At 46.5% G+C, this 21,560-nt stretch overlaps 1 protein-coding gene across 1 annotated transcript in view; it reads left to right on the top strand.

Annotated features, from left to right (window-relative positions):
• TET3 (tet methylcytosine dioxygenase 3) overlaps positions 1–21,560 on the top strand; it is a 93,537-nt gene that overhangs the window by 46,815 nt on the left and 25,162 nt on the right. The window contains 2 exon segments of the mRNA XM_032497882.1: positions 1,252–3,397; positions 19,673–19,763. Coding sequence (XP_032353773.1) covers positions 1,252–3,397; positions 19,673–19,763 — 2,237 coding nt within the window.

The following is a 21,560-nucleotide window of genomic DNA, read 5'->3' as shown; positions in this document are numbered from 1 at the left end:
ACCCAGGTGCTCTCTAGCGTGCCCTTCAGCTTCAGTTTATCTGATGTTTCCTCGCAATTAGATTCAAGTTCTCTGTTTTGGCTGGAGGTCTGCGTGACTGCTGTGATGCTGTCCGCAGTGTATCCTGTAAAGAGGCACGTGGTGTTGGTCCGTCCTGAGGTTAGTAGTGATGACAACTTTGATCATTCGGTAAAAGTGGTGTCTGCCAGATTTCTCTATTTTAAAGTTACTATTGAATAATTTTTAAAGAGATGTTTTGAGGCCATGTACATACTCTGCATCAAGCCTTCACCTGCTAGTCACAGCATCCACTGATGACATTCTGAATCCACCGTTCCTTCTATATTTTTGGTGGCATTCGACTGGAAGAAGGAGCCTTCCTTTCCGGTGGAAAGACTCCTGCCAACTCAGTTCCGTATCCTTGTGTTAGCTTTCAACTTACTGCACCAGACACCTGGCCTGCTTCCTCTTGTGCCCTCCCCCTTCTGTGTGCTTTGGGTGGACATAATGGTGGTTCCTGGGATGGGGAGAAGCTTGCATCTTCTTCCCAGCAGCAGCTCACGTGGCATCGGTGGGACTGGCTCGGTGTGGGGCTGAGCACGCTCTATGAGATGGTTAGTGTTTCCTCGGGCCACGGGCCGGGGGGTGGGACTGTCATCTTGTCACCAGCTCTCTGAGCTCAGCCTGGGCTTAAGTGAGGGCAGTAATGGGCAGAGAAAAGAACTGTGGGTTCCTTCCCCCTGAGAAGCCGTGGCTGACCTCTTGCTCGGGCTGAACTGTTAATCAGCTGCTCGTTCCCTGTCCCTGCCCCACACGCACGTGCACTTCCCGCCTGTGGCATACTGTTGCATGGTGTGCTGGTTAGCTTTCTTTTGCTTCTGACAAAAAACAAAGGTTCTGGTGTCACATTGGTCATTGTGAGTTAAAGATCTTTTTTGTGTGTTCTCAACAAATGCTTGGTTTCAGGGGAGTTTGGTCAGCGTGATTAGTACGAGGTCCAAAAAGGGCCGAGCAACATTCAGAATTCTGCGTTAGGGTCTCTTAAAGGTCTGCCTTTTGCTTCTGCTGGTGCAGCTAGCTGGGAATGGAGATGTGGGAAGATGAGCTGAGGTCCCAGCTGTATCAAAGACAGGGAGGGTTTTGCAAGAAAAGCAGGGTTCAGGTGTGCATCTGAGTGGTGTGACGCAGGACAGTGCTTCTCAAATACTATGGCTCATCTTCCCCCCTTTTCCCTCTCCTCTCTCTCTTCAGGCAGGCTCAGAGCTCAGCCCAGTTGATGGACCTGTTCCAGGTCCGATGGACTCAGGGCCAGTGTACCATGGGGACTCACGGCAGCTAAGCGCCTCAGGGGCGCCGGTCAATGGTGCTAGAGAACCTGCTGGACCCAGTCTGCTGGGGGCTGGGGGTCCTTGGCGAGTAGACCAGAAGCCCGACTGGGACGCTGCCCCAGGACCAGCTCACACTGCTCACCTGGAAGATGCCCACGATCTGGTGGCCTTTTCGGCTGTGGCCGAAGCTGTGTCCTCTTATGGGGCCCTTAGCACCCGGCTCTATGAAACCTTCAACCGTGAGATGAGTCGCGAGGCTGGGAACAACAGCAGGGGACCCCAGTCAGGGCCCGAGGACTGCTCTGCTGGCAGCGAAGACCTTGACACGCTGCAGACGGCCCTGGCCCTCGCTCGGCATGGCATGAAACCACCCAACTGCAACTGCGATGGCCCAGAGTGCCCTGACTACCTCGAGTGGCTGGAGGGGAAGATCAAGTCTGTGGTCGTGGAGAGCGGGGAGGAGCGGCCCCGGCTCCCAGGGACTCTGCCTTCTGGGGAGGCTGGCCTCCCGGCACCCATCACCAGGCCACTCCTCAACTCCGAGATCCCCCAGATACCTCCTCTGGAAGGCCTGCCCCTGTCCCAGAGCGCCCTGAGTATCGCCAAGGAGAAAAACATCAGCCTGCAGACCGCCATCGCCATTGAGGCCCTCACACAGCTCTCCTCCGCCCTCCCCCAGCCCTCTCATGCCACCTCCCAGGCTCCTTGCCCCCTTCCTGAGGCCTTGTCCCCTCCTGCCCCTTTCAGATCTCCCCAGTCCTACCTCCGGGCTCCCTCATGGCCTGCGGTCCCCCCCGAAGAGCACCCATCCTTTGCTCCCGAGAGCCCTGCCTTCCCTCCAGCAACTCCTAGAACAGAGTTTGCTGAAACCTGGGGCACCGACACCCCACCAGCAACTCCCCGGAGCCCTTGGCCCATGCCTCGCCCAAGCCCTGACCCCATGGCTGAACTGGAGCAGTTGCTGGGCAGTGCCAGTGATTACATCCAGTCAGTATTCAAGCGGCCTGAGGCCCTGCCCAGCAAGCCCAAGGTCAAGGCTGAGGTGCCCTCTTCCTCCCCGGCCCCCTCCCCCTCCCTCCAGAGAGAGGCCCCCCCACCATCCTCAGAGCCCGACACCCACCAGAAGGCCCAGGCAGCCCTGCAGCAGCACCTCCAGCACAAGCGCAGCCTCTTCCTGGATCAGGCCCACGATGCCCCCTTCCCCCCTCCCTCGGAGCCCTCTGCTCCCGGCTGGTGGGCACCACCCAGTTCACCTGCCCCACGGCCTTCGGACAGACCACCCAAGGAGAAGAAGAAAAAGCCCCTGGCACCAGCTGGGGGTCCTATGGGAACCGAGAAAGCCGGCCCTGGGATCAAGCCCAGTATCCGGAAGCCCGTTCAGATCAAGAAGTCCAGGCTGCGGGAGGTGCAGCCTCTCTTCCTGCCTCTGCGGCAGATCGTCCTGGAGGGGCTGAGGTCCACAGCCTCCGAGGATGCGCAGGCACACCCAGCTGCGCCTGCCCCTGCCCCCGCCCCTGTCCCCGCCTCGCAGGGCCCTGCTGCCCCCCTGCCCCCAGAACCTTCTCTTGCGCTATTTGCACCTAGTCCCTCCGGGGACAGCCTGCTGCCCCCTACTCAGGAAATGAGGTCTCCCAGCCCCATGGCCACCCTGCAGCCGGGCTCCACTGGCCCACTTCCCCCTGCCGATGACAAGCTGGAAGAGCTCATCCGGCAGTTTGAGGCTGAATTTGGGGATAGCTTTGGGCTCCCTGGCCCCCCATCTGTGCCCATTCAGGACCCCGAGAACCAGCCCCCCTGTCTCCCAGCCCCTGAGAGCCCTTTTGCCACCCGTTCTCCCAAGCAAATCAAGATTGAGTCTTCAGGGGCTGTGACTGTGCTCTCGACCACCTGCTTCCATTCAGAGGAGGGAGGCCAGGAGGCCACACCCACCAAGGCTGAGAACCCACTCACACCCACCCTCAGCGGCTTCCTGGAGTCACCTCTTAAGTACCTGGACACGCCCACCAAGAGTCTGCTGGACACACCTGCCAAGAGAGCCCAGGCCGAGTTCCCCACCTGTGACTGCGTGGGTAAGTCCGCCCGGGTGTCAGGGAAGGGCAGAGGGATGTGGCCTGCTGGGCTTGGAGTTCTCGGCTCTGTCTTTTATCTGGAAAACAATTACTGTGTGCCAGCCAGCACGCTGGGGCCTGGGGACACAGAAATGAGCCCACAGACCCGTGGAGAAGACATTGAAGGAAACTGTTGGTGCCGCCGTGTGGTGTATCGTGTGCCAGTGGAGTGGGCGCAGGTGCTTTGTTGTACGGTTGAGCTGGAGGCATCCTGGAAGCCATCCTGCGAGAGGTGGTGCTTGTCCTGAGGCCTGGAGGGCTGTCAGGTCAACAGGAGACAGGCCGGGGAGAGGGCAGCTTGGGCAGCAGCTTGGTGGCTGTGAGTGGGGAGGGCTTACTTGGACGGGTCCCTGTCCGGAGGGAGCAAAAGGGGAGGAGTGTGTGTAGGGATGAACCAAGGTGGCGTGAGGGCCAGGCAGGGGCCAGACCTTGTAGGGCCCAGGGAGCCAAGGCTGGGAGTTTGACTTGATCTCATTGGTGATACGTAGTGAGCTCCTGAGGGTTTGACAGCAATTACAGACCTGTTGTCATCTTGTGCTTCTGAAAGACTTTTTTGGCTCGTGGGAAGGAAACGTTGGTGGGAGAACGTGTAAGAGAGGTGTTGCCATGAACCTGGCAAGAAATAACAAGGGCCTGGACTGAAACAGTGGGTGGCGGGGGGCGCAGAATGAGCGGGTTTGAGGGCCTCTGAGGAGGGGGACAGTGTGGGATGCAGACAGCTCGGGTTGCCTTGGTGGTAGGGGTCACTGAGCACATGGATGTGGAGAAGGGATGAATTCTGTGTGGACAAGCTGAGTCTGAAGGGGCTGAGAGACTGGGGGTCAGGCTCTGAGTTACGAGTTTGGACGGAGCTCACGTCCGGGCAGTGGTTGGAGCTGTGGTGTGGGGAAGGGCACGGAGGAGCTGGGCCCATTTCTGAGCCCTGCCTTCTGGAATAAAAGCAGGGCCCCAGGCAGCGGAGGACTGCTCGCGGGGACTCCAGCTGACTCGGGGCAGGTCCCTGATGCCTCTGTCAGCTCCGGGCCACTCCAGGCTGCCGCTCTCTGCCGCTTGCAGGGTGTCCCGTAGAAGGCATGTGTGTTTCACATGTTCATGCTGGTGATGAGCATGTCGAATTTTTGTGATTTTATGAAACACAAGCAAGTCTTATGAGAAGGCTGTCTTCTCTGCTCGTTCAAATTTAGCATCAGGTCAATTGTGTGATTTGTTGGGATACTGTATCCTAGTCGGTAAGGAGAAGCCGGGCTGTCCTGCCCACTGCAGCTACCCCCAGCTCCTGGGGCACAAGGCAGTGGGGCCAGTGACAGAGAATCACTTGGGGAACAGAAAGAGTTGGCCCCAGTGCTCCCGTCTGGGGGCGAGCAGAGGCACAGCATCCTGCCAGATGCTCTCCGTGTGCTCTGAGATTGTGGTTTCTGCTGAGGGCTGACCCTCTGCACTGCTGGGTTTAATAATGATGTGACTTGAGTGTCCCTTACTGCCCGGCGTTTGATCATAGGGATCGGCCTCCCCTTGCTTCCTTTGTGTTTGTGTGTGTCTGGTCCGTCTTCCTTGTGTTTACGGCCTCGTTTGCTGTTTCTCCCCGTCCAGGGGGGAATTACCTTTATACAGGGCCGAGGACAGAGCTGATCCATAATAAATATTTCACTTGTGGAATTCAACTATATAGATATTATGTTTGGTCAAACTAGTTATTTTAATTCTAATTCCATCACATCCTCACGCCTAAAATGGAAGTGGTGGTAAGTAGTCGCCCCTCTCCAGGGCCGCTCTGAGGACTGGGCTAGTTAGAATGTGTAGAGCGCTCAGGACTGCTTCTGGCGCACTGGAAGCCCTGTGAGAGTGCTTAGCTGTTATGGAGCCTCGCGCAATAAAGCCAGAAAAAGATGTACAAATATACATATTATGGGGGAAGAAAAGTGTTGGCTGTCACTTTATTCATCGGTCGTTTATTGATTACCTAGCTCTGCACTCATGACAGGCAGGATAAAAACTTAGAGAAATGGTTCATCTCTGAAGGCCTTTGTGGTTTGCTTGAAGAGACAGCATGAACAGTAAAATACCCATGCAGCAGATGTCTGCCCCGTGCCCATGCTGTCCCGGGGACGTGGCCGGAGCTGTAAGAGTGCTCTGAAACACCAGGCTTGCTTGTCCGCGGGAGGGTGACGTTTTACTTAGGAGGCTGTTGTTCAGAGCCGGGTTTGGAAAACTGCAGTGAACGCCGACGGGGAGAGGTGAGAAGGCAGCCGCTCCAGACTGCGGGGAGCAGGCGTGCAGGACGCGGGGCCCGTGGCACAGGGTGAACTGGGGCCCTCGGGGTTCTCCTGCGTTCCCGAGACCAGAGGTGCCGAGGGGACAAGTCTCAGCGTGAAGCTGGTGAGCAAAGCGCAGGCATTAGGCTGTCAGCATCAGAGAAACCCAGCTGTGGCCATGCTGGCAGCCTGTTGGCTTGGCAGACAGGGAACTGGCGGGGGCAGTGGGAAGCAATAAAGGGGGCCGCCGCCACCCATCATTTGCTGCTCCCGTTTGTACTTTCTTTATGTGGAATACGGATGAAATATTTGTATCTAATGCTAAGCGAAGAATTAGAATCAGATCTGCTTTGTGTTGTTAAATTATGGGGAAATGCTAAGGTCAAAACAGCAGACACAAAAATGATATATAAATGATCGGCTCACCTAGGTTAAAAAAAAAGAGAGAGAGAGAAAAGACCAGGAAGAGATACACCCACAGTGGTGGTATCTGTGGTCAGACTGTGGGTGACTTTTCCCTCAAATGTTTTCTGAATTTTCTCTAATGAAATATGCATTTTATAATCAAGAAATATTTTTGAAAGTGCATCCTCTTAGAAGTGGTCCAGAAGATGGACTGGTGAAGAGTGATGACCATGTGGCAGGAGAGCCGTTAGGGAGCCACGGAGAGTAATAGCAATGGCAACCAGGGCAGTGACAGTGGTGTGTCAAGTCCTGGCTCTGTTCTAGGCACTGTCCCGAGTACTTCCACTGCCTCATTTAATGCTCTGTGACATCTCTACGGGGTAGGGCTGTCAGTAGTTGCATCTTAATGATAAAGAAAGCAAAACTAGATTCAGGAGTTTATCCAGATCATGGAGCTAGCAAACGATGGAAGTGAGAGTTAAACCTAGGCAGCTGGACTCTTAACCACCATGCCATACGATGATTAAAATTGTTTAGTTGAGAAATGAGTGATATGAGGAATGAAGAGGGCCAAGGGAGAGACGATTCACTTGGTAGCGGTTTCTGGAGATGCGAGGCTCACGTTAGGGAGAGCCACCACGTCTGGACAGGTGCTTCCATCAGCGGGTTTGGCAGAATCTGTCTTTGTGAACTCAGACTCAGGGTAGGGGTTAGGAATGAAGCTTGTTCACTCTAGGCTTAATGCCAGATACAAACCGCCATATTCCAGAAACTCATCCCCTCAGCAGGGGGCGGTAGGTAGAGAGGTGCAGCTGCAGGCCACTAGAAGGAAGAATTTGCCATAGAAGTGACAGTGAAATTTGGAGATGCCATTAAGTGCTCGTAACAAACGGTTAAGTACTGGAGCAACTTTATAAAAGCACAAAAAGGTCTTATAGCATAGCAAGAAAACCCCTAATATTCAAGCTTCATGGTGATTTTTGCTGAACAAGCAGTTTTGGCCAGTATGGGCGCCACCAGGTAACCAGAACCTCCAACACCAAGAGCACTGTTTTACGGTGGTGGGGAGATTACAGGTTTCTGAATGTGTGGATGGGATTCATATGTACTTGTTCTCTGAAGCTTGAAATACTAGAATTAAAGGTATCCCTCAGAGTTTCAAAGAAACAAATCTAAAAGTCATGAAAGGAAATGCCTTATTCCAAAAGGTAGTGTATTACGTACAAGCTTGAGAAACCTTGGCACAAATCGAAGTTCTGCGTTGGACTATTGGGAGAAGAAAGTATTGATGTATTTCTAATATTTTGAGGGACACATTGGGGAGCCCCCCAGCCACCCCTTAACTGTCCTGTGACACTGCGGCAGAGACAGGGCAGTGAGCTGCAGTGGCCGTCGGCCAGGCCCTCTGTGTGTTTTATCTATTCTCAGAAAGGGGGAAGTTCACGAGGAGAGCCAGCTCAGGACAGGGAGTGAGTCCAGGTGATGCTTTAGTGGGAAACCCTTCCTTGGAGATCTTCTGTTCATCATTTTATAGATAAGGAAACAGGTCTGTGTTAACTTTTAAGTCGTGTTCGGATGACTCTGAGGAACAGGCCACAGGTTGCCGGAGACACTAACCACAGCAAAAGCAGGGAACTGAGACACAGGTTTTAGGGGTTGTCTTCATGGGAATGCTGTGTTTTTATCCAATTGATCATCCAGCCCTAAAGAAGTAGCCAAAGATCAACACAAGAAAAGCATCTCCTTTGCCTGAAACATAGTGAAAGTGTGGGGGAAGGAGGGATGCTGCCCAGCAGGTGTGGCTGGTAGCAGTGTGCCCTGCGTGACTTCCGTGTGGACCGCAGTTCTGAACGGGGGACACAGAGACTTCCTCTCATCTCTCTTGACAGTAGTGTGAGATCTGTTTCCTTTAGTTTTCATGAGAATGTGTTTTCCTCCCTTGCATTTAGTTTGATATGAAGATTGAACTTCATGTCTTTAAAACATTTTTTTGGCAATAAAATATTTGAACACCAATATAAAGGTGGTGAATCTGACTCTGGGTAGGAGATGGTGTCTGATCTGAGTTTTAAAGGATAAGTAGAAGTTTAATCACAGGGAGAAGGCAGAGTGTTCTAGACAAAGGGATATGAAGATCAGGGAGATGAAAAATACATGAAATCCACATGGAGATGTGCAGATGAGAGAGCATGAAGTACACGAAGTTCTGGTGTGACTCGTGTGGTAGATGAAAGATTGGGAGTGGCTGGAGAGGAGAGTTTCAGGGGAAGAGAGGGTGATACCAAAGGCAGAGAAACCAGTTTGCAAGCTCAGGCAAGAAATAATGGGTGCCTGAAGTAAGAAAGACATTGAGTAGGAGGGAGGAGAGGAGGGGTGGATAAAAGAAAGAAGAGAAAGAATTAACTGGTTCAGTGGCCTGTTGAATGTAGGAGTGAGGAAGAAGGAGTCACAGGTGACACCTGAGGTTCCAGGTTGGGTAATGGTAGACACTGGTGCCATTTCCCACGATTTGAAATACTGGGAGGGAAGCAAGTTTGGCCATCTGCCCCTGAGCTTCTGCGGGGCCTGCAGGTAGATCTGTGAATCGGAGTTTCTTCCGCAGACCGATGGTAGTTGAAGTCTCAATTATGGACACTTCCCTCTTCCCTAGGCTGACTACAGAGGTCAAGCAGGGGCCTGAGAATGGGGGATGCTAACTTTCAGGGGGAAGAATCTCAAACAGGAGGCCTTGGAGAAGGTCTGGAAGGGATGTGGAAAGAAACTGAGGAGAGGGTAGGTTAGAACCAACAGGTAGTTTGGGAGGTCTGACAGCAGCAGCACTGAAGAAGGGCCAAGACGTAATGCTGGATTCTCCTTTTATTATATGCGTATTTCTTTCAGTTGAATCCCGGTACCTTAAGAACAGAGACTAAATGTTGTGTTTCTAAAACATGTAGACTGGTGCTGAGCACATGGTGGTGTGCTACGTATCTTTTTCGGTTAACTGGAAGCCGTACTCTACCTCCGTATTTAAATTCTACCAAGCCTGCAGATAGGCTTCGGCATGCTCTCCTTTGATCTTTGCCGTCAGTGAGTGTGCCCGTTGTTACGGAAGTATTTCTGTCTCCTGCCAGCAGGCTCAGCGTGCTGCCCGTGAACTCACAGGCAGAGGACCTAAGATGTTAGTTTAAACAAAGTTCCATCTGGCACACCTGAGCTGGGGTAGGACCCAGCCGTCACCTGCCCACCATGTGGATTCATGACTGCCCAGAGGCAGTGTGCCAGCAGTCAGTCATTGGCTGTTGTGGGAGTGGAGTCCGTTCTATAAGCCTAAGCTGTTTGGCTTTAAGTTCACTAAAATTACATCAGGAAACTGAGACGTTACATACGCTTGTTTAGAAAAAGATGGGTGCAGTAAAATCTTTGTGTGATCTTGACGCCTATGCATTAATTATATGCCAGTTATCAACCATCTTTCTGTGTCAATGTCATAAAGAAAAAATGCCTCCACCTGCGTCTGTACTGGCTATGAGGAAAGCGTGGGTGCCCTGGTCTCCGCGCAGACAGGCGGAGGTGGGGAAGGTGGAAGATTCATTTAGAAATTCAGGACCCCTCTTTCTGCTAGGCATTAGTGAGTCGTTTCTTGTGTTTAGTATCTCTTGCTGATATCGCAAAAGATACATTTCATTCTCTCTCCAGCCTAGTGCAGAGGTGGAACAGAGCATAGTTTTCTGTTTTAATGAGTGTAAAATTAAGTGCACAGGGCAAAAAAAAAAGTCACTTAGAGCCACATAAGCCAGCATTTTCTCAAAAATTGGATTTTACTCTCCTGAGCTCTACCCCAGAGCTTTCTACTCTGTATTTCAGGAAAAAAGTCACTTCTCCCACTGCTCAAAGCAAAACATAGAACAGATTTTACTTTAAGAAGAATTGAGCCGTTTCTTTGCCCTGTCCCTTGGCCTCTGTGGAGAAGGAAAAAATATTACACTGGGGACTAAAAGGAAAAGTGGTGACTTAATAGCAAGTTAGCAAAATCCTCCTTTCCTAAAACCTGGTGAAAGGAACCAAGAGAAACAAAAAGGGAAGAGAAAATTTCATCAACTGAAATTTGGAAATTGCCCTAATCTTAAACTATGAATTCCAAGGGCTACCTGCCAGTTTAAGGTCAGTTTGAATTGGAATAAAGGATAACGTGGGGCATACAACTCCAGTGGGGGAGAAACAATAGTGGAGGCTCAGAAAGACCCCACAGCTTGGAGACGTGGGCTGGAGACCACCCATCTGGAAGGCAGTGCACTCTGGGAAGCTGGGAATGCAAACAGGCTCCTTTTCCTCCTCTGCTCCAGCTTCTGATGGGGATAAGGTCTGGGGTGAGGAGAGAGGGCTGGAGAGATGGGAAACCATATCTTAGGAGCCAGCTTTGTAGCTGAGGGCCAACAGCACCAAACAAAGGCTATTGTGCAAAGAAAAATATTTGCTGAACCAACCAAACCATGGGGCTTTATTTTAACTTGATGTCTTATCAGAGTGACCAGCCCACTCCCATATGAGGAAATAAACCAAAATCTTAGCATCAGGACGAAGTAAAACCCAACCCTCCACACACACGCATATGCACTCACACACACGTGTACACATGCACGCACGCACACAGATTGAGAGGCACTGGCCCTAACAAACAGAAGGCATGGAGATGAAATTTCCAGTTGCCACTGTCCCCAGCCAGGCCCAGTTCCTCCCATACCCATTCAGGCTTCTGGGCTTCTGAACTAATAATTGAAACTTGACAACATCTAATTCTCTTAAGCTTAATTCCTATGGGAAGGATTTGAGCCATGCCCAGGTAAGCAGAATAACGAGGAGATCCTACCCATTCTACTTTTGGACAAACTAGTCTAGACGAGTGGCTTTCAGCTGGGGGCCTTCACCGCTCTTCCCCCCAGGGGACATTTGGCGGAGTCTGAGGACATTTTTGGTCATCACCACCAGTGTGGTTCTACTGGCACCTAGTGGACAGAGGCCAGGGACACTGCTGAACATGCCGCACTGCACAGAACAGCACCCTGCTCCCCAGTGGAGAATTGTCTAGCCCAAGTTGTCAGTAGTGCCCAGGGGGAGAAAGCCTGGAGATAAACTTCTTCCTCTGAAAGATTAATTAACCAGCAAACAAAAAATCCAACATGCAGCCCATTCAAATTCTGTGGGGGAAAGTGGAGGCATTAAATGTAACATTCAAAATGAAGACTTACATTAGGAAATACAAGAAGAATTTGAACAACTGATTTATCCCTTCAAGGACGTGGACTGAAATGCTCACTGTGAAACCAGAAATGAAAGATGAGGAGCTAGACTAAGGTTACGAAGAGGTCACGAGAGTTATGGATTAAACTGCAGGGGAAGCGTGCCCTTCACAAAGCACTCACAGCGCTCGAGAAGCTGTGGAGGGCAGAATCAGAGTTACAGAGAAGAGTTCCAGTGAGGGAGAGGGACCGGCTTGAAAGATCCCTCCAGAACAGGGGAAGAATATAGAAATGAACATAAGCAGAGTGGGGATAAGGGGCACAGAAGAGAGACAGGAGGGGTTCTCCACGCCGATGCGTTCTGGCGGGAATGCTGGGACATTCGCTGGTGGTGGAATAAATTGAACAAAGGCAAGAGTCAACGATAAAATAGAAAACGTTTTGAAATGAAAAAAATGAATAAAAATCAACAAGTAATGTTCCAGACGAACTTACTGAATTTTAAGGATGAAGAATTGCCTACAAATAAATTAACTGAAAATTAAGTTGGTCACACATAAACTTTTTTTTTTTTTTTTTACTTTTAAAAATATACTTAAAAATTCTTTTCTATGGTTTGGATGTAATTTTGGTCATTTATTCTTCATAGAATAAATTAGACTTTAATATTGATGTAAAAAAATTCTTTTAATTGGAACACACACATAGGAAGGTTTGTAGGTCTTAAGTGTACTGCTCAATACAGGCATACCTCAGAGACATTGCGGTTCCGGTTCCAGACCACTGCGGTAAAGTAAATATCACATTAAAGCGAGTTGCATGGATTTTTTGGTTTCCCACTGTGTGTAAAAGGTATGTGTACACCATACTGTAGTCTATTTAGTGTGCGATAGAATTATGTCTAAAAGAACAATGTACATGCCTTAATTAAAAATACGTTATTGCTAAAAAAATGTTAACCATCATCTGAGCCTTCAGTGAGTTGTAATCTTTTTGCAGTAGTAATATCAAAGATCACTGATCACCATAAGAAATATAGTAATAATGAAAAAGTTTGAAATATTGTGAGAATTACTGAGATGTGACACAGAGATGGAAATGAATCAAATGCTATTGGAAAAATGACAGGGTTGCCACAAACCTTCAATTTGTAAAAAAAAAAAAAAAAGGAAAACGCAGTCTCTGCAAAGTACAATAAAATGAGGTATGCCTGTACAGTTTAACAAAAGGCACGTACTTCTGTAACCACATCTAGATGAAGAGATGGAACTTTACCAGCATGTCAGAAGCCTACTTGTGCCCCAACCTGGTCACTTACACCTGACCCCCTAACGCAAACTATGGCCGGCAGACCAAATCTGACCAACATATGTGAGCCCCAAACAGTTTTTTTGTGTGTTTTTAACAAAATCAAAAGAATGGTATTTTATGACTCATAAAAATTATATGACGTTCAGATTTCAACGTCCACGAAGTGTTACTGAAACACAGTCGTGCGCGTTTGTGTGTGTGCAGTCTGTGGCTGCTGGTGCACCACGTCAGAAGACGAGTGTAGTAACACAGAGACTGCATGCCTCGCACAGCCTTAAATGCTTGCCATCTGGCCCTTTACGTAAAGTCTGCTGGCTCCTGTCCTAGGGTAGCTACTGTTCTAACTTCTAGCCACATGGATCAGTTTTGCCTCTTCCTGAACTTTGTCTGTAAGTGTTGTTTTGAATTCTGGCTCCTTTTGCTCGATGTTGTGTTGGTGAGGTTCATGCATGTGTGTATAGCAGTGCCTGGAGTCCATCCATCCTCACTGCTGTACACACAGTATTCCATTTTATGAACATACTACCATTTGTCCATTAGATTGTCGACAGTCTTTTACACTGTTTCCCAGTTAGGGTTATAGCTGATGTAAGATGTTCTTATATGCATCTCTTGGCACATGGATGTACGCACTTACATGTTTTTGTTGGAGATATACCTAGGGATGAAATTGTGTGTGCTTACTAGTACTATCCCTTTTCCAAAGTGGTTGTAGCAGTTTAAACCCCCACCAGCAGCACTCCACCTCGAAACCAGCGTAGAACGTCAGCAGGCTTTCTGCCACTGTGGTGGGTGTATAATTGTATCTCATTGGGGCTTGGCTTTGCATTTCCCTGGTGACTAATGAGATCAAGTACCTTTTCGTGTGTCTCTTTCGTAGAGTGCCTGCTCAAGCCATTTGCCCGTTTCTCTGTCGTGTTTCTGTTTTCTTCCTATTGATCAGTAAGTGCTCTTTATTCTGAATATGAGTTCTTGGTCGGATACATATATATATTGCAGTTCTCAGAATACTGAGATAAAAAGTTTGACCTAAGAATTCTGTGCCCAGTAAAGTTGCCATTCATGTGTAAAGGCTTCATAAAAAAACATTGCCAAATACGCTCGAACTCAAATTTTCTGGAGATGAATCAAATAAGAAACAGATTGGAGAAGCTGTGGTGTGGAGGGGCTGGCAGTGAACACTAAATTATTCAAATGTAAAGTCTAAGTGACTGTGACCATAACTCATTCACACTATACAAAACCTGTAATAAAATAGTTTTTAAAAGAAAACAAGGAAACACTAACATAGAAAACATAAAATGGCAGAAGACCATGCTTGTGTTACAGTAATCAATATAAATAGGGTAAACTCATCCGTTAAATTTGATTCATAGCACTAAACAGCACCGAGAATGTTAATAAACCTTATTTCATGATGGGAAAACAGAAGCACGTCTTTGTCACTGAATCAGAGCATGTGCTGTATTCCGTAGACCCTTACCCCAACCTTGCAAAGTATTGCCGCCTGTCTGGCACTGCAACTAAGTACAAGTCCATTGCCACACAGAAGGTACGTGTGTATGTAAATCAGATGAGGGTGCATACTGTGGTGATGTGTATGTTTCTCCTCATGTGTATGGAAATACATATGTTAATTAGGAGAATTAAATTAGGGAATGTATACTGGTTTCATAACTAGGCATACTTGGTTGTAAGCCCAATTTCTTCCCACAGAATATCCTCTCCCCCATACAGACATCTAATCGGGGAAAGGAATGTATACATGAAGATATATATTCAAGGAAAGGGATGTAATTAAAAGAAACAGGACTTCTAAATGACTCCTTGGCTGCCTGATAAACTGTGAGAAGAGGGGTAGTGGCCTTGGCTTTGTTTGGCACTTGGAGCTGCATCTGCCCTTTGTGTTTGTTGGTGGCCTTCCTGGCAGAACCTGACCATCTAATTTCCAGGTTAGCTTGGTTTAGGATCTTCATATCTTTTTTTCCTAGCTTCTGGAATGGAGTTGCCATGATTTTCTTCTTGAAAGTCCCCTTTCTCTGCCCTTAACTGTGTAAGTTTTGAGTTTTTTCTGATTCGGGGCAGAAGATTATCACCAAAAAGTACGTTATATTCTAGTTCCAGGGTAAGACTCTGCAGTCAGTCTATTACTTTGACTTTTCTCCAGGCAGTAGAAACTGGAATAGAGCCCAGAACATCCTGGCATATTCTTATATTCTGTTTTCTGTAGTATCCTAGTGCCTGTAAAGAGCCTTCAGACCACTACCTCCAGCACCCATGTTCTCATGTTCTCTTTCCCTCTTCATACCTTGGTCTCCTCCTCCCCGCCCCCCCACTTCACAACCATCCTTCTGTAACCTCTGTTTTGTGGCTCAAAATAGTGTATATTTGGAGCAAGTGATTTTTAATCCTTTAGTTGAAAATACTTGTTCACTCATGAAACATTTAAGCATGGGTGGGCTGAAACCTGTGCTAGGTACCTTCCATCTCATCTCATTCTCAACGGTTCTGTAATGTAGAAACATTCCTTTAGCTGCTCTGAGGCTCATAAGGCTTGTGCCGCTTGGTCACAGTCAGACAATTTGGTTGGCAGAGCCTGGACAGCAACTACATACAGAGTTCACCTTATGCACCAAATGCTGCACTGAGCCCTTCACGTATTTTACACAAGAAGGTGTGAGGATTACAGAGAGGCTGGGAAAATAACGAGTCACAGTTGCCCAGGTCTCTGTCCGCAAAACCGTGTTCATTCTGCTGTGACATGTTAACAATACACAATTGATACACGCCTTGATGTTGTTGCTGCTGCAAGGTACTCTGGGAGTCCAGGGCGAAAAGGAGAAGTCCATTAGGGTTTCACAGAAAAGATGGCATTTAAATTAGGTCTTCATACCTGTCTTTTTCCAAAGAAAGAGATAGAGGAAGGCACTGTTGTCAATGAGATAACGTGTTTCAAGACACAGGGGTATTGCATGGTTATGTAGAAGGAGCTGTGGTGGCTGTTGCAGGATGCGAGGCTGGGAGATGTGCAAAGATGGCTCAGGGGGCCCTTGTGGGCTGTGCTCTGAAGTGTGTGTCCTGTCTAGCGTGGAGTCGTCGGTGAGCAGTGGCGTGATCAGATTTCTATTTGGGGAGCATAACTGCTGGTGTTGGGTCGGATGACCTAGGAGGGCTGAGGCCAGTTAGGAGACCATGGCAGTAATTCAGGGGCATGAAGAGTCCCCGTGAGTGGAAGCCGTAGGTGGTAGCCAACTTCCATCAGCTCATCTGCTGGACTGCACACGCCGTTGCCAACCTTTTGTTTGTTCATTTGAAACCAGAAACACAACTGAACTCATTTTCACAAACTTGCTCTTACATTGACTCTTAGCGTGGGTAATGACATACACATCTTTATACTTGCACGTGTGTGTGTCTGTAGTGATGTACGTGTGATTGTGTGTGGATGCTAGCATAGTATACACGCTATACTGAAATTTGCTTGTCTTCCCACTTAGAATACCTGGGAGGTCATTTTTTAATCAGTAAATCTGGAGCTGCCTAATTCCTTGAATGGTTATGTAGAAGAAGCTGTGGTGGCTGTTGCAGGATGCGAGGCTTGGAGGTGTGCATAAGTTGGCTCACGGGGGCCTTGTGGACTGTGCTCTGAAATGTGTCTAGCGTGGAGTCATCGGTGAGAAGTGGCGTGATCAGACCCTCCTACACTGCTGGTGGGAATGCAGGTTGGTGCAGCCACTGTGGAAAACAGTATGGAGATTCCTCAAAAGACTAGGAATAGACTTACCCTATGATCCAGCAATCCCACCCCTGGGTATCATGTGTTTATAACACCTAACGTGTTGTGGACATTTAGGCCTCTAACATTTTTCCATTATAAATGATACAGTGAATATGCTTGTATATACATATCATTTTGTATGTATGCAAGTATATCCAAATTCCTGGAAATAAATTCTTAGAAGAACTTGGCATTCTTTGAAATTGCTGAGTCAGACGGATTGGCCACTTGTCATTTTAACGTATTGCTAAATCACCTTCCTGCACGCCCACCAACGCGAGGCGTTATCAGCCTTTGATGGTGACTCATCTGAAAGGTAAAACTGGTCCTTTACGTATGTTTGAGCCATTTTCATTTCCCTTTCAAAGAACCAATTTTTATATATTTTTTACATTTTTCTTTTGTGTTGTTGACCGTCTTTAACTGTAGGAGCTCTTGGTATTTTAAAGAAAAGCAGCCTTTTGCCCGAGTTCCAGATATTGCTCCCCAGTGTGGCGCTTGACTTTCGGAAGTTATTACTATCCATTTTTCTTTGGTTAAACTTGTTGGCATTTTGGTGTGTGCATGTTAGCTCCAGAATTTCATGTTATACTTAGAGAAGGCCTTCCCACTTCCATGATTATTTTTTTTAAAACGCATTCATTGTTTTTCTTCTAGAACTTGTATAGTTTGAATTTTTTGGATTTAAATCTTTCAGCCATTTGGAATGTATTTGGGGGTAAGGTATGAAGTATGGATGAAATTTTCCCCCAGTTATTCCAACACCATGGTTTGAAAAATTACCCTTTCCCCGTCAACATGTCTTCTTGTGTGGGGGTCTTACCTCCCCAGCTAGGCCATAAACGCTTTAAAGGCCCGAGCAGCTGTTATCCTGTCCTGCTCTCCCCGCAAAGCTGAGCGTAGTGTTCTGCATAGAATAGGCATGACATTAATTTTTTTTTTTATGTTTTAAAAATTGTGAGTTCCATATATAGGCAAGTACAGTTTAATGAAAATTATAAAATGAACACATGCGTAACCACCCACCTAGATTAAGAAGGAGGCCGTTTCCAGTTCCCCAGAAGTCCCATGTGTACCTGTCCCAGTCACAGCCGTCTCCCATCCCCCCAGAGGCAACCATGCTCTTGACTTGTGGCAATGATTTCCTTGTTTTTCTTTCAGTTAAGGTTGAACCATATGAAATGGCCATTTTTTGTGTAAAAAAATCATTGAATATCTGGAATTTTATATTTCAGCCTAGTAATTTCACCACCTGTGTATGGATCTCTAGACACTATAGTTTAATTGAGCCTGGTTTTAAGTATTATTTGAGTGTAATCTTAGTGTATTTGCTGTGTGCGGTGTCTGTTTCACTCACGGTGGCGGTGTGGTATCCGGCCGTGCAGCGCCTTGACAGGTCTCACTGCTGTGAACATACGCTGTTACATGGCTCTGTTACGTTTTATTATCCTTTCCACTGTTGCTGGATTTATAAGTTGTTTCCATTTTTGACTACTGCTAATAATGTTGCTGTAAAAATCCTTGTACATGTCTTGATGTATGTGACGAAGATTTCTTCTAGGACAGGATCAGCAATTTAGGGTCCTTTACATAGTTTTTTGGTTCTGTTTGTTAGTTTTTTTAAACTTTTTATTTTGAAATAATTTTATGTTCATAGAAGAGTTGCAGAATTGGTACAGATTTCATGTATACTTGTTACCCCACATCCCCTAGTATCAATGTCTTAAATGATTACAGTACATTTCAAACTAAGACGTTAACATTAGTACAATACTATTAACTATAGACTCTTTGGATTTCATCAGTTTTTCCACTAACGTCCTTCCGTTCTAGGACCTATTGCATGACACCACATTGCACTTAGTTGTATATCTCTCCAGATGGGAAATGAACTTACCCGCCGTGGAACAGTATTTGTGTGAAGTTCTTTTTGTTTATAGCCTTACAGTATCCAAAGTACTGTTTTCCAGAGTTACTGTTACACACTTAACAGTCTCGTTTCTTTCACTTAGAAAAATTCATTTAAAATTCATCCATGTTGCTCTGTGAATCAGTAGCTTGTTCCTTTTTTTTTAAATTGTGGTGAACTTCAATAAAATAAAACTATTAATTTTAAAATGAACAGTTCAATGACATTTAGTACATTCACAATGTTGTGAAATAATCATCTCTATCTAGATTTAAAACACATTCCTCACTCCAAAATAGAACCCTGTCCCCATTAAGTAATGACTTTCCATTCTTCCCTCCTCCTAGCCTCTGGCAACCATAATCTGTTTTCTGTCTCTCTGGATTTACCTATTCTGGATATTTTATATGGATGGAATCCTGTGATACGTGATACTTTGTACCTGGCTTTTTTTTTTTTTTCTTCACAGTGTTTCTGAAGGTTCACTCACACTGTAGCATGTATCAGGACTCCATTCCTTTTTTTTTTTTTCAGGTTGTGGTAAAATTTGCCATCTTAACCATTATAGAGTGTACAGTTTAGTGGCATTCACAGTATGGTGCAACCATCACCACTATTTCTAAAACTTTTTCAACACCCTGAACAGAAACTGTGTACCCATTAAGCAATAACTCCCTATTCCTCACTCCTCCCAGCTCCTGGTAACCTCTAATCTAATATTTATCTCATTGAATTTGCCTATTCTAGGTATTTCATAAAAGTAGAAAAGTATAATATTTGTCCTTGTATGTGTGGCTTGTTTCACTCAGCCTGCAGTTTTCCAGGTTCATCCGTGTTGCAGTATGTATCGGAACTTTATTCTTTTTTTCTGATCAAGTAATGTTTCATTGTATGGATATACCACATTTTGTTCATCTGTTGGTGGACAGCTGTGTTGTTTTCGCCTTTTGGCTCTGTGAATTATGCTGCAGTGAACATTGCATCCAGGTGCCGTTTGAGTCTTTGTTTTCTGTCCATTCGGCTATGTACCTAGGAGTGGAGCGGTTTGCTGACCCTGGTCTAGAATATGTATCATGATAAACTGACTTCCAAAGTGGTTAGACTACAGTCTTGACAACGCATAGTTTTATCAGATTTTAAATTTTTTGCCAGTTTGGTCCGTGTGTGATGGTGTTTCATTGTGATTTTAATTTGTATTTCCTGATTTCTAATGGGTTGAACACATTTTCGCATGTTTATTATAAGCCATTTGAATTTCCTGTTTTGTAACGTGCCATTACTTTTCCAGTTGGTGGTTTGCCTTTCTAAATGAATGCTGATAAATTGGTGTCTCCAGATAATGTTTACTCTGTGTTTCTGCAGAACAAATAGTGGAGAAAGATGAAGGTCCATATTATACTCATCTGGGATCTGGCCCCACAGTCGCCTCTATCCGGGAACTCATGGAGGAGCGGTGAGTGATGTCCAGGGAGAAGTGGGCAAGGTGCTAATAGACCATGGATTTTGAGCATCTCTCGTTTTCATTGACAATTTACAGAAGGGAACCCCTGATGTACAAACTGTGAGGAGTTGAATGCAGGATTTTCACCCCCAGTGCTCTGGGTTTCTTTCTGTATATAGGTCTGCCCTCTATATAGCTCCTTTTCGCTCTCTCTTGAAAAATTTTTTTACGGAAGGAACGGAGTTAAACAGTTATGTGTCCTATACAACTTCCCACGGTCTGAGTTTGGCTGCTGCCTTTACTGTGGTGTCGTTTCACCTTTTCTTCTGCCCTGTGTCCTGCAAACTGGTGTTCAATCTAAAGGCTTGATCAGAATCAGATTGTTTCTTCTTTCTTTCAAAACACCTCTACTAGGAGGAATGTAATGTCTCATCTTTGGCCAGTCGGCACCGATTCAGATGGTCTCCTGAGTCTTTCGACATGATCCTAGGAGTTCTTAATTCCTCATATGACAAGGTGTTCTGGGCTCACATTGTACATTTATCCAAGAAGTCCTGGTTCCTTTTACTGGGGGAAAAAACAGGCTCTGGGTGCTAGGGGCGCTCACTGCTACTGGGGTCTTCGTTGTTCTAGGCCATTTCAGTAGAAACAGCCAAGACGTATGTGTAGGTTTTTTATTTTTGTTATTGTTTAGTGATTAAATACATCAAATACATCATGAGTTGATGCTGGCACTTCCAGCTCAAACTCCGGACTGTAGAGCTTTGACTTAACAGCTCTTTCGGTTTTCTGAAGCTGTTTGTATACATAGATACTTTAAAATCTATGTACATGTTCACAGCAGTCATTAAATACTATGGGTTCCAGAGAATAGAGAGATAAAATAGCTTGGTGGTTGAGAACATATGGACGCCAGAACTAGGCTAAGGTCTAACGCCGGCCCTTCCAATCACCCCTGAGTCCTTTGGCAAGTTGCTTCACTTCTCTGTGACTCAGTTTTCTTGTCTGTAAAACGGAGATGATACAGGTACCTAGACTGGAGGAAAGTTGTGAGAATAGACTGAATTGATGTCCGGAAAGCACGTAGTGTTTACTAGTAAGAACTACATGCAGGGCATGTACATCATATCCACATGTACTGACTACATTTTCATAACAAGCATTAGTATTTTAATAGTAAAGGCACAGATCGTGTAGCTATAAATGTGTTTGTTCACACATATACATACAGATGTGTGGAAGGCTGAGTAGCTTAGAATTTCCACAGATCTGGGGACCAGATTTCATTTGACCCGGGTAGTCAAACTAATACTGTCATTAATATAGCAGGGAACATAATTTTGAACTTAATGACTGTTGGCACCCTCAAATGAATAAAAGGTAAGGTGAATAGAGGACAGTGATCTGCTGTAAATACTCTTAATCACCCAGTACCATCTGGAAACGTTTATATTCAAAGTACCCCATCAGAAAAGCATTTGATCAAAGACCCCATCTGTAAATTCAAGCCCTATTGAAAGGGCACCTCTGAGTCCATGAGAATCACCACAATCTACAAATAACAAATGTTGGCCAGGATGTGGAGAAAGGGGAACCCTAGTACACTGTTGGTGAGAGTGAAGCATTTTAAACAGTGTTTGTGTTGTCCATGCCCGCCCGCATGTGCCCCCATGCATATGTGTTGCTGTCTCAAGGTTGGAGCGAGCGTTATTTTGGCCGGGGGTTTTTGTGAGCAATCTTGGCACTATTGTTTTATGGGTCAAAGGCTGCAGGGGAGTCAGATGTACAAGTTTGACCTGGGACAGTTTT

The sequence above is a fragment of the Camelus ferus genome, chromosome 15 (genome assembly GCF_009834535.1).
Source record: "Camelus ferus isolate YT-003-E chromosome 15, BCGSAC_Cfer_1.0, whole genome shotgun sequence".
In the NCBI taxonomy this organism is placed as follows: Eukaryota; Metazoa; Chordata; class Mammalia; order Artiodactyla; family Camelidae; genus Camelus; species Camelus ferus.
Note: the sequence above shows the minus strand (reverse complement) of the source record. Positions and strands in the feature narration are given on the sequence as shown.